We start from the raw sequence: 13,866 nt of genomic DNA, 5'->3' as shown, positions 1-13,866 counted from the left end.
ATTTTTTTCCATACAGAACTGGAGAAGACAGTACAAATGCACTCCTGAACATCTTTTCAGCCTAGATACTTTACTGGCAGCATGACCATTAGTGCTACAGAAGACCTACTGTAATAAACAGACTTGGCCCTCTCTTCCAGAACTGTGCTCATCAATGCCTCAGAAACAAACTCTTTGAGTAAAAAAGAGTGGAAAGTGGGTAGGAAGATCTTTTGACTACAAAAAAATTGAAATACTGACATCAACAGCAACCGTAATGCAACACAGAAGAACAGCAAATTGGAAAAAAAAAATTGTTGAATGTTTTAATGCATTTTGAATTGTAATGAAGAAAAACATTTTACATCTAAAAACAAATTAGCAGAATAATAAAAAGTGGTTCCACATAACTTATAAATTCTTTTCCCCAAAAGGTAGTTTTCACACATTTAGGCAACAAATACAATGTTTCATTCCAGATCTTTCTGATTGTAAAGTATACACAAACTTTGTGAAAATTGATGTGCATTGCTCGAGAAAAAGACACACAAGGTTGGTTTTGCCCAGTGATGAGTTTTCTGTGAAATTCTGCACAATACTGAAACTGTAACTGCAACTCTCCTCCATTTAATGAAATGCTGGACATTGTTCAGTGCTGAAAAAACACTCTTTAGAACATTTAGAGCCATGAAATGCTTTCCATGTATTTAGTCAATGTAGTATTCTTCACTAACCCTGCTTTTATGTTTTGCTTCAAGGGGAATGGCAGTTCGGCTTACCCTTCAGTACAGTATAGAAAACTAAACTAAGTGATAGCTCAGTGTTCAGCTGATTTAAGTATTAGCCTGCTCATAAGAACGTGGCTCTAGCACCTTGTTTGGTTGATTTTTTTCAAAATGAAATGGTGTAATCACCCATTCCTGGTGCCAGAGGATGGTTCCCCTGGTGATATAAAATGTTTGCAGCAATGATGATTAAACTGCATAGAGTCCAGTGGTCCTGTGTTACATATGTATGAAAGAAGCTTAGACACTATAGTTTAGCAGGACCAAAACCAGTGATCCTCTCCTCTGCCTCAGGTAATAGAGGAGAGCCATTGCTCCAGATCCTACACACAGGCCACGCTGCAGAAACTGCTTGTGCTGGCCAGACATTTTTCCTCTTTTTTTAAACACACTAAACCTTTGTAAAGAACTCTCTGTTACCAACTAAAAGAAAGTGAGTCTTCTTTTCTTAAGGAAAAAAACCTGTACCCCAACTTCAACTGGCTTTACCCCAGAGTAAAAAACCCAGGAAAAAAAAAAAGGGAAAATAAACTTTGCCACCATCAATTAACTCCTATCACCAGAAGACTTAAAACTCTGCAGCTGCTTTCTGCAACCTCACCAGTTTTAGTATTTAAGATTACTTCAGCACAGTTGTGTATCTTGTACCTCAAGAAAAAATCCCAAACCCCGAAACAGAAAAAAACAAGGGATCAAATTACTATGATGACGTGTACTATAAAGACACTACATATATTCTCCATTAAATATTTTGAGTTTCCTTAATGTTGCAGTCCAAAACTATGTCTAGGACCCCTATTTTCCTTCCAATCCTCACTGATGCATTCATTATCCCATCTCATCCCACCATACTCCTTCCCATGCCATATAAATGCTTGTTAACAGGAGAACCAGCTAACATGTTTTAATGTCATTATCAACAGTGCTGTAGAGGACATGAGCACAGCTGTAGTTGCACAGAATCATGATGATGAGATAAAAAGCTCCTAACACTTCTGCCAACTCACCATAAACCCCAAGATTCCCACTGTCAGAGTGCACCTTTCCTTACCCTCACCCTTCATCTTATACTGTGATGACAGTCAGACAGGGGCAGCATCTCCCTTTAGCCAAAAACAACTGTCTGTCTGAAGCAGCCTTTCCATTCTTTCAAAGACACCAGCTGCCACCTGCATTTACTGACAGCAGCAGCAGCAGCTGCAGTGTAACACCCCACTGGCAGTGCAAAAACAGCTAAATACAGTGAGGAGCAAAACCAGAGTAAGATCATTTGGGAGAAAGAAGGGAGAGCTATGTTAATTACCCCCTTTTGGAACAGGACAGGGACTGCAGCACCCCTGTCATGGCTGAGAACAGAACGGTGACAAATGATGTTGACTTAGTGTATCATTCCACTAGCTTTACGTGCTAACTACCTTAAGGATCACATGTAGTATGATTGTCTTTCCTCTCCTGTCAGAGATAGTACTTCAGCCAGAGACCAAAAGTGCTTTTTTCTAGGCTACAGAGAGATTTGATGCATCTTGACTGACATTCATTTTTGAGGTAGTACTCATTTGTTGCTTTGTATTGCTGGCTCAAAATAAAAATATGGGAAGTGAACACAGTTAAAAGTATGCTCACTGTAGGTACATAAACAAAAACATCAACCCCCCAATAAACTATTTCCTTTCTGGGCAGATCACCAAAAGGAATTAATCCTTCTTACAAAGGTTAGCTCACATTCACTGGTAAAGTCAAACTTTCATAAATGGTTTATAACAACAGCTATAAACTAAAGTGCTTCAGAATTTGCTTGACTTGATTTCAGTGATTAGAATCATAATATTCTGGATTTTTGCTATGTTTGAAATGTGATGAGGTTTCAGAATCACTTTATATAAGAAGGGCAGAATGAATATTTTTCTTTTTTCAAAATAAAAAGTACAAAAAGAGTTACAAATAAACCTGGCAGTCTATACTCACTACAAGTTGCTTGCATTTTCCTTCTCAAATCTACTATTACTCTAGTAACTGGAATAAAAATGGAGTTGAAGTTGCACAATACCGCAGCACTAAAAAAAGTATTCAAATCAGATGCAAACAGGAAAATGTTTACAATCATACTACTAGTGAAATTCACACTTCATTTCAAAGTTTTAGCCCTGCAGATTCCTTTTAACACAAGGCAGATATGTAGAGTCATGGAAAAATGTAACAGACTGTATACACTCTCTACAGTAATTACGTAAGTTTCACATTTATGTCACAAATGTAATGCCCTACTGTGTAACTATTAAATGCTAAATAACTTATGAACGTTTATGTGCTCTACGCAACAGTGAACATATTGACCAGTGGATGCCAAAATATAAAAGTTCATACACAAGACAAACTAATTTTTAAAAAATCACATTTCTCTGTACAACCCATGCAAACTGTGCACAATGCGGTAACAAGAACAACATTTGCTCAAGTCTCCCCTCACAGAAGAGCTTTTACAGCAACAGCAGACCAGAGGTCAGAAAAGTCTGCCCAGGTGTAGAAGACCACGGCGACACAAATGCAGAAACTCCCTCAGCATTTCACTTCTCTTGTAGCAAAGCAGGGATGTTGATGTTCCAGCCGATGGCCTGACGGTCAAATCCGCACGTGAAGAGGTTGCAGATGGGATGGTCCTCGCACCAGGCGGAGCAGCAAACCATCCTCCTGTGCCCCTGCCACAGCGGGGAGACAGCAGCGTTACTGACACGGATTTGGGAACTGCTGGGGCAGCAACTCTCTGCAACTCAAAATGCAACCCTGCCAGTGCTCAGCCCGCTCTTTGCAAACAGCCCTTGAGAATCCTAAAAGTCATTGTTACCTGCATCTGCAAGGCAAAGGTCTTCATAATGATGAGACTCCTTAACACCAGCACTGGACCCAGAAGGACAGATGCATACAAAAAGGTGCATCAAAACTTTCGAGTTTTCCAGGGTCTGTTTGCTATCTAGTTATATTTTATTTACAAAAGCAAACCAAATTTTGATTTTAGAATTTTTATGTATAAAAGTAATCTTAAAATAAGGGACTACTTGCTGGCAACTACTTTGTAACAAGCCTGCAAAACTAAATGTCCATAATGTTCATAATTCAGAAGGGATAATACTACAGCAGGAGGAATGTCGTACTGAGGAAAACAGTTCAAGAGTAACAAAAATGTCCAAAATAGGGTTCTGACCAACATTAAAGTTAAAAAAAAATAATTAAAACTGCCACAACTTCAGTAGTGTCAGCTTGAATAGAACTACTACGGAAAAAGAAAAGACATGCACACACACAAAAAAACCCCCTCAAGACTACAATAAACGAAAAAACCCACCTAAATTAGAAAAAAACCTAAAACGTCTTTAAAGTAGGTCTTAAAATTCCTTCCTAAATTCTGTCAAGAATTGTTGATTCAACTGAAAAAAGGCCTATTTATGTGACATAATCCAATTAATTTCACGCAGTCTGATTTGCTCCATTAATGATGCTTGCCATGCCACAAATTTGCACAAAACTTGATGGCTGCAGCAAGGATGGTTTATTACATGGCACGATATATCTAGAATGTATGTGCATAAGCACAGAAGAAAAAAAATTAAAATTTATCACCAAATCATACAAGGTGAGCTCACAAAACTGATCCTCACTTTTTCCTTCTGTGTTTCTATATCATAGAATCACAGAATGGTTTGGGTTGGAAGGGACCTTAGAGATCATCTGGTTCCAACCTTCCTGCCATGGGCAGAGACACTTTCCACTACACCAGGTTACTCAGAGTCCCATCCAGCCTAGAATATATAACCAAATTGGACACTGTGTAATTAAAAAAAAACAACAAAAAACAACAACAACAACAAAAAAAAAAAAACCCACAAGAAAACCACTATTAAACCTCATGGTGAGCCATTTTCCTGACACAATTCACATCAAGACATTAAAACACATCTGAAGTGCTCCTACACACTTTTTCCATTTCACAGAGAAGGCAGATATATGTTTCACTTTAGTAAGGGGAAAAATTGTGATGAAATCCACTTGAACTTGATCCATTTTCAACTCCAATAAAAAAGCTTAAAATGTTTCATATTGGCATGTTGGTTATTTTTAGTAACTAACAGCATATTTATTCAGACAAGTGCCATTCAGCATTTGCTCAGCCTTAAGCTAGAGAGACCAAATCTCACTTTTAACCTTGCATGAGGAAGGACAGACACGTTTAAGGTGTAACCAAACCCCACTTTTAACCTTGTCCAAGGAAGGACAGACACATTTCAGGTGTAGCTCTGCAGTTACCTGTCTGTTGCTGCGGGGGAGCCGTGCCAGCCGCACCCCTGACATGTCGAACAATCGAACCTGCCGGTTGTCGTGGGGAAGGGCGATGATTCTCTGGCCAACACACACGTTAATCCTGAAGGGAAGGGACAAAAGGAGGCTGGGTAGGAAACAATGAGCCTGGCAAATAGAAACTGACAGCAGAAATTTAAGCTCATGGGAAGGGACACAGCTGAATTTTTCCTCACAAATGGAAAGACTAAAAAACATTGAACCATTAAGGTGTTTTTGATTGCACTAGATCCTCAAATACCCTTAACATCTGCATTTTCCTATAGAAAATTTCTGAAAAGCAATGTACTCACTAAAAATTAATGTCAATCACATCTGCACTTTATAAAACCATTTCAGACCTTTTTCAAATTCTTATAAATCTCAACTTTAATTTCAGGGACAAAAATTAAATGTATACTCAGTGAATTAATAGAATAGACTATTTCAGTTGAAAGGTACCTGCAACAATCATCCAGTCCAACTGCCTGACCAATTCAGGCCTGACCAAAGCTTAATGCATGTTATTAAGTGTATTGTCCAAATACCTCTTAAATACTGGAATGCTTGGGGTATCAATTACATCTCTAGGAAGCCTGTTCCAGGATCTGACCACCCTCTCGGGAAAGAAACATCCAGTCTAAACCTCTGTGGTACAGCTTTAAACCATTTCCACATGTGAAAGAAATTAAGAATAAATTAAGAAAGCATGAATTAAGCAAAGCAGTAACTCCAAGCTCTGCTTACCTGTTGACTGCAGAATCTGTGCGGATCGTTGCAATAGGAGACCTCATGTTTTTCAAATCCCAGACTTTTACTGTACGGTCATCACTACCAGAAACAACATTGTCTCCCACAGTGAAAACTGCAGATGTCACAGTGCTAAACAATCAGGAATAAAGACAAAGATGTCAAGCTCTAAACTTCTATATTAAACTAGCATCTGATTTAAAGTTTTCATTTCTGTTCCTGTGTTTCCTTTAGCATATGTAGCTTGCCTTTTCTATTTTTACTTTTTTTTAAGCGAAGTATATTAAAATTCAAAGCAGGTATTTTTGAATAAAACAAAATATTCTTACAAGAAGCTATGACACTTAAGGTGAACAGGGCTTCTCTTAGCACTGGCCCAAGTGCTAAGAGAAGCAGCCCAACAGCACAGACTCGCTCAGAGGCATCTTTCATATTTCACTGATCCTAATACGAGCTAAACAGGTCCAGTCTTGAAACCGTAATTCACTTTTGAAGTTCTGCACTAATGTCCAGTAGGCTCATCATACAACCCCAACTGAATTAGTAGCATAGAGTACAAATCAGTAGTCAAGTTCTTTTCTTTCCATCCAAAGATTTCTGCAGAACCATCCCATTCACCGCACAGAGGACATCCCGAACACCTGAGATGTAGCTAAAGCTATTCTGTACACACACATGAACATGCTGTAATCCCCACACGGAGTCTCCAATATAGCTCCACTATCAATAGCTATAGCAATCTAACAATCTCTAATTGTGATTTCTAGTCCTGTTTCACAAGCACCTAAAGTCTGAGTCAGATAAAAATGGCAAGGAGTAGTAAGAAGCACAAACATACAGTTCTTCAAATTTTACCCATTACACCTAGAAGCGCACCACGGCAGCCAGAGAAAGACTCATGAGAGTATTTCTAGCAATTGAAAGTGCAACATATAACTTCCAGAATATATTCTATAAAGAATTTTATTTTCGAATTTTATTATCTTTGTATTTTATGGCTTCAGATACCAGTATATCAGTATTCTGGGCTCAAGCAAACAATTTTCGTGATGATTCTATGATTATTTTTAAACATTTTACCTTTATTTAATATTAACCAATTAAAAGCTTTTGTACTACAATTTTCATTGTAATTGTGTGAATTCCCAACTCAAAGCCAGTTATTTTCTGCCTACATAATGTACTAACAAAGCATTTTTGTCTCTCCTTACAACCATTAGGGAAGGCTTCTCAATTCTGTTTCTACAGATTTGATTTAATGACCTATCTTGTAGCTTGGGTCATGCACATCAATTTCTTAGAATTTAGTAATTTTAATTTAAGTTGTCAGTTGTTACTGTCACTTTAGTTGTTCTGCAGAAATTTGAATTCATGTCCTATTCAAGCTGCTGATTGAGATTAGCACAAGCCAGGTCACAATGGACCAGTTTATGCAAGCCTCTTAATTTAAATTGACACCAAATTAAGTTTTAATTAGGATGAAGGCCCACTTTATTCATGATACCAAGTTTCCTAACACATTATTAGAGTGCAGCTAAGCCACCAGGGAGATGATTACAGTAAGAACCAAGAGGTCTTCAACAAATCTTCTGGACTTCATGAACAAAAAGTCAAAAAGTTAAAACATACATGAATGCCACAACTGCTGAGTCTCTCATCAGGCACCTCCATTTTTGGGAAGAAAACTCACTCATGCAGTCAAGCTGCTGCACAATACAGCTGGTATGTTCTTACCACCAAACTTGTCTTCTACCAGCCCAACCTCCTTCAAACTTACCAACATCTACACTTCTCACTAGTTCTTTACACAAGCTGCAAAATACCTCAGAAAAATATTTCAGGCTTTCACTAAACTCTATGCTGCTGCAACAGTTTTGAAGCAATGTTTGTAAGTTTAAAATTCTGTGTTCAATCTCCATAATTTGCACACACGTTGGGAGACTTCCTAGCACACAACAGCATAAGGAATTCAAGTCATAGAAAATCTCCAGGTGAGTGAATGTACTGCACTTCAGTATTCTGCTGCCAACAAACAAATCTGTTTTCCCATCATACATTTTATTCCAATTACAACTGGAATGTGTTGTGAAACTGTCTTAAAATAACCCTCCACTTTTGGGTGCTTTTTTTCAAAACCTTAAAGAGCTTTCCAGCTTCTCTGATCTCATATTGGTTCTGCTTTATCATTTATCACTTTCAAACATGGTTAAGTTTCTTTGACCACATGAGGTTCTCTAATCCTTAGATTTATCATTTTTAAAATAAAAACATTCAAAACTATTGCCAGGAAAACAGAATGCCAACCCTAGGTTAGCTCGATCCTTCCTGCTCCTATGAAAACTCTAAGAAGATAACAAAATCCTTTCCAGCTTAACTTACTCTTTCCAGCTTAACCATTCAGATATTACTGGGTACACTAAGCAAAAGTTTGAAAAATAAAAATGCAATGAAATTCTGCTGTAGCTCTCTGGAAACAGGGCAAGTGATAGAGAGGCAAAGGGAAGGCTGCTGGTCTGTTTTTAGTGACAACTCTAAAGGTGTTTAGTGGTCTTAGCCCTCCATTCACGCTCAGCTCAGCCCTGCAAGGCCCTGCAGGCTGGGATGTGCACTATTTGCAAGCACATGGGACTAGGAAAACCATCTTTTACATGAGGAGTTTTGAACTTAACAGCTAAATATAAAAGCATTTCTTACTGAACCCAGTGTTTATGACCAAGAATTTTGGTCACAGTTCCAAAGCAAAGAGTATCTGGATATCTGCATAACATTCCCTGTGCTTTTACAAAAATGAAGCATGACTCTTCTAAGGGAAACATTCAATTCAATTCTCAAAAATATCTCATTTTCAAAATAATGTTGCAAGGCTTGAAGTTTTAAGTAACTTAACAACAAGTCTAGAAAGGCCAAAACAGTATCATTCTCACAAACCTGACAGCTCTGGGGAGGGTTATCAGCATGTCACTGTCATCTGAGTAAAGACTAAGTGGTTTTTTGGTTTGGGGTTTTTTTTTTATTTTAAAGTGGAACATATTGAGTTCATACTTTAAAAAATCACATGCATCTAAATTCAAAAACATGCTCAACACTATTGACTTATAACATGAGCAAGTGCTGCGCTCATAGATCTTATGAAGCACAAATCATGTTCTGTCTCCTCTGATTTCCATCTGGGGTATCTCTTAACATGACAGATGCATCTCACCAGTTTTTTTCCTTGAGTTTGTGTTTATTTGTTTTTTTTAATTAAACAAAATAGCGACAAGAAGAAAGGCCATTTACCTACTTAAAAACTAAACCAGGATTTCAGCCCAACTAAAGGGAAATGGTGAGAAGAAAGCAAGGGAAGCAAAGTCTGTGTGGGAAGAAAGAAGTTAACACAAGCAGCCAATAAACAAACAACCTTTCAGAAGTATTGCCTCCATAACCCCATCCTTATCACAAAAATTAAGTTTTTTTTCCTCTATTTTCATGGGGCTAGATTTAATTTTGTTTGTATTAGTCTTCAGTTTGTTCTAACCCAGATAAAACTTTGGTTAACATCCCCTTGGCTAAACTAATAAAAAGTATCAACAAGAGATCATCAGCCTCTGTGTTAACTGAATGCTAGAAGACATTAGATTTTTAATAACTCAAAAAGATGACAGGTATTGTAGGACATTAAAAAACAAAAAAAAAGAAACAAGTGAAGAGGAATCAGTCTTATGACACTTCAAACTGTGGGTCCCACAGGGAGTTTGGTGTGCTACAACTGTTCTCCAAAAAAGCTTCAGTCTCCACCAAACCCCAGCAAAACTCATTTATCTTGTCATAGGGAGCAGCCGAGCGTGTACTTCCAGCTGACAGCGTGGCACTTCCTCACCACACACCACTGCCTGGCCTCGAACATCCTGCTCCCTCCGTGGGTCTCAATCACCAGAAATGCTGTGGTGCTCACACTCCTCATTAGGCTGAACAGCTGTCTCCCCAGTCACACTGAGACACAAAACTGCTTTGCATAACAATCTGCTGAAATTTCACACATAGGGGAAGAGGGGAAAGAAAAAACATTGAAAATGTTGGACCATGAAATGCTGATGCAGAACTCTCACTGGCAATGCACCAAAAAAAAAGTTAACACTGCTCTTTCCATTTTGATTTGCAATCTAAACTGGGATTTACCACTGAACTGGGAGACAACACATTTTCATGGCCTTGAAAAGGCATCTACATGCATTCATCTGTGTGTGGGATGAAAATGCACCAAACCAGAGCTTTCAGATAAATTTATTCAAGGTAACTTGAATACATACATTTACATACAATTGTATGCAAGCAGCAAAATTTGAGGGCTCAAATATGCCTCTCATTTTAAGTAGTAAAATTCAGAAACAAAACCTAAAGGAAGCTCAATTTGGTATCACATTTTCTGCACAAGTTTCCTTTATTTTAGGGGAACAAAGCATATCCCCACACCAAGCAGTCTGCAGTCTGAGGGGAAGCCAGGACCTGTGTTTAAAACCTCCAGATGTGGACGACCCCACTGCCCATCTCAACAGGAGATGGCACTGACCACAGGAGTCCCAGGTAAGCAGCACACCAGTACTGCACATCTGAGTGCATTCAGGTTTCAGAAATGCTAAAAGCACTCGATTCCAGGAAGAGCTACAGATATAATTCCCAAAGCCTGTCTGTGGATTTATTTCCAAATATCAGCAGAGCTTTTTTCTTCAACTTGAGAAACAGTAAGAACACATCACGGAATCACAGACTCAATTATGTTGGAAAAGACCTCTGAGATCATCGAGTCCAACCTATGACCAAACACCACCACGTCAATCAGACCATGGCACTGAGTGCCATGTCCAGTCTTTCCTAAACAGCTCCAGGGACAGTGACTCCACCACCTCACTGGGCAGCCCATTCCAATGTCTGATCACCCCTTCTGTGAAAAATTCCTCCTAATGTCCAACCTAAACCTCTATGGGCACAGCTTGCAGCCATTTCCTCTCATTCTGTCACTGGCTGCCTGGGAGAAGAGGCCAAGCCCCACCTCTTGTCAGGCAGTTGCAGAGAGCAATAAAATCCACCCTGACCTTCCTCTTCTCCAGGAATTAACAAAGCTTTACCATTTAAACCAGAGATACATGTTTCATGATGCTTGCAGAAAATTGCCAGTATCTGCCTTTCTCACTATCTGTCATAAAATAATAAAATTATGCAAGATTGAAAACAGTAACTAGCTTTTATAAGAATTTCTCAACGCTAAGTTAGTAGTTAGTTAAGGTGCAAATATTTTTAAATCCATTTCATCACATTTATGAGGGGATTAAAAAAGTTCCATTTATTCCTGCACCACTGCTGCATACGTTACCTGAGCTCAAGATAGGATACAAAGAAAAGGCCTCTCGCTATCCTCCTCTCTGGGTCGGTTGAAAAAAAATCGTAACACTCTTTAGTGCATGCATTCAATATAGAATTAAGATTCTCTTGATCTATTGTAGTGAGGCTTAAAGCACTCAAAACCAATTGGATACAGACTTATCATCTACATCTTTTTTAAAGCAATTGACAAAACTCTAAAGTCTAACACTGAGTGCAACCAAACTTTGTTACATATCCCATTCCCCAAAATAAAATACTTAAAGGATTTTTTTTCTTTTAGCTACAGAGCTTTTAATTTTAAGCACTTACTCTTAAAGAGTACGTTATTCAAAATTTCTTGTACTTCTCCATTAATTAGGAAGCAATATTTGCCTTGAGGAAGTCCATCTGACACCAGAAAATGTTGAAGAACAAAAAGGAAACAAAATTATCAAAAGAATATTCACTTTCAAATTGCCTTTTTTTGGCACTTTGGTAACTCCATGACAGTATCAGGTTGGGGGAATGTTAGGCGAGAAAATTGGGAACTCAAGCTGTGCAAGAGAGCAAGGAGAGGCAACCTGGATGGGCTGAAGGCATGTAAAACATGCCGGCCCTAGTCTGTCCTGAAACAGATCTATGAAGAAGCACTCAGCATGGGAAGTGAGGCAAATTCAAAGCTGGATCCCTGGGGTTATCAGTCATTAAGGCTGCTAACAAGTCTAAGAAAACTGTTGATTCCTTAGCATGTTACCTGTATGTAGTAAATGTAAACCGAAAGGTTTTGTAAACATGTTCAGAAGCACTAGAAGCATTTTAAAAAGCTAACCCTAGGGCTTCAAGCCCAGGCCATAATCTTCATTTAAAGAATATTCAACATGCAAATGTAGGATCAGAACAGTGTGTGAAATGCAAGTTTGGAGCCTTTTCTCAATAAAATGCAAGAGGGGAAAAAAGCCCTCAGCAGACAAAACAAGGTAGGAATACTAACAGCAATATCACAACCATCTAGTTAATCAGTGAGGCTTGGGGAGAAAACTGAATGTTTCATCACAAAAATTTTGCATTTCTTACAGAACCTAGATTGAGATATCCACACATGGTGAATGCCTAAGGCATTCTTTGATGAGAAACAACAGAAAAATGGTAGACAAAGCATCACTAAAATCATTATGTGTTAGACTGATCAAACTCCACTGATAGCATCCAACTTGTTACATTTTGTTTGGCACTAAAAGCCCAAGCACAGAATTAGTCAAAGGTGCAAAGCTTGCATTTTTAGGACTACATCCACAAATGCTTTACCTTCACCAAGAAAGTGTGGTTGAATACCTAGCAGTGACCTTGTAATATTGGGCATATCAAGAATAAGACTGCTTTCCAACAGGGATGTCCAATGACATCGCTGCCTGGAGAAAAGGCACTTCCCCCTGCCATGACTTGCTCTTTCATGAACAATATATTCAACACAGACACAAATAAGATATGAGAATTAAATCTTGCAGACCAAAGAACCTGAGAAAGACAACTGACCTTGGCAAACCCACGTGTCCACAAAAACTAAAGCAATTATTACGCTCTTGAAACAGAATGCCATTTTGACATTAACTGTCAATTCACTAAATGTCAGATTCAGCCCAGCATCCCAATCAGCAGCTGCTTAGTAATTTTCCTATTTTTTAGTGCAGATTCTTCAGCAAGCATAAGGGTTGGAAAATAAAAAGTTGAAACAAGACATGTTTGCAATTCTCTAACTTCAGAGTTCTCAGGATGAAGCACAACTCACCATCCAGCTGCACATTCAGAGACATACAGGCAGCAAATGAACAGGAACTTTCCCTTCTGGTCTCTTAGAGCCACACAAGCAGAGTGAAAGGAGATGGAATATGCTGCAGTCCGAAAGAGCTATAAGCTCTTTGTAAGAAATAACGTAAGATCCATGATCAGCGTTTTTTTTCCGGAGTTTGCCCAGAAAGTAACATAAGGATACAGATTCCACAGCTAAGACACATTCATGCTTGACACACTGGCTCAATCTAGCCACAAACATCAGTAAGTTTGAAAAGTAGCAAACAAACTTTGTCATTTTCTTGGGCTAGGACAAAAGTACTCGCTCAAATTTATGGGGTTTTTAAAGATCAAAAATGCATTTAATTGCCATGATAAGGTGGTGCATAACTATATACTGAACAATCAAGAAGCATTAACAAAGGATATTCACTTAAGGAGAGCAACCCAAAGCTGCTTCTGAAGACATCACTTTATTCTTGAAGGATGGCATTTGCAAGTCCAGACTTGGAAGCCCTGCATAGTTTTTTTCAAGCATTTCAAGAGCAATGTCCCCAACCACTGTGTACCTCTGACAGTCACTAAAGAAAACAAAACCCCTTATTATTTATCAATTAACTTTTCAGCTACATATGAGCATCAACATACTACAAATGTATAGTAAAAGCACTGCTTAGTTTAAAAAGTGTGCAAGAATCCCCTAGTTAATAAACATTCTGTTGCCCCCAAGGTATTAATTTATTTCCAATGTTACTAAATTGTGAGAACAAATGTATAAAATCTGTAAAGTACTGGCTAGACTTGTACAGACTAAGATTTTTTTTTTTAAAGCTACAAATGGTAAAAATTACCAACATTAGGATTTTAGAAGGCTCCACACATCAAGACAGTCCTG

At 38.4% G+C, this 13,866-nt stretch overlaps 1 protein-coding gene across 2 annotated transcripts in view; it reads right to left on the bottom strand.

Annotated features, from left to right (window-relative positions):
• Positions 1 to 279: 279 nt before the first annotated feature.
• The window catches only part of WDR37 (WD repeat domain 37), a 47,088-nt gene continuing 33,501 nt past the window's right edge, over positions 280 to 13,866 (bottom strand). For both annotated transcript variants that reach the window (XM_032099625.1, XM_032099615.1), the window contains 3 exons: positions 5,841 to 5,975; positions 5,064 to 5,178; positions 280 to 3,460 (listed from right to left, as the gene is read on the bottom strand). In XM_032099625.1, the coding sequence (XP_031955516.1) occupies positions 3,329 to 3,460; positions 5,064 to 5,178; positions 5,841 to 5,975 (382 nt within the window). In that variant the 3' untranslated portion in view covers positions 280 to 3,328. The remainder of the gene's footprint in view (positions 3,461 to 5,063; positions 5,179 to 5,840; positions 5,976 to 13,866) is intronic.

This window comes from Corvus moneduloides, chromosome 1 (assembly GCF_009650955.1).
Source record: "Corvus moneduloides isolate bCorMon1 chromosome 1, bCorMon1.pri, whole genome shotgun sequence".
Lineage (NCBI taxonomy): Eukaryota > Metazoa > Chordata > Aves > Passeriformes > Corvidae > Corvus > Corvus moneduloides.
This window is presented reverse-complemented; position numbering and strand designations above follow the sequence as displayed.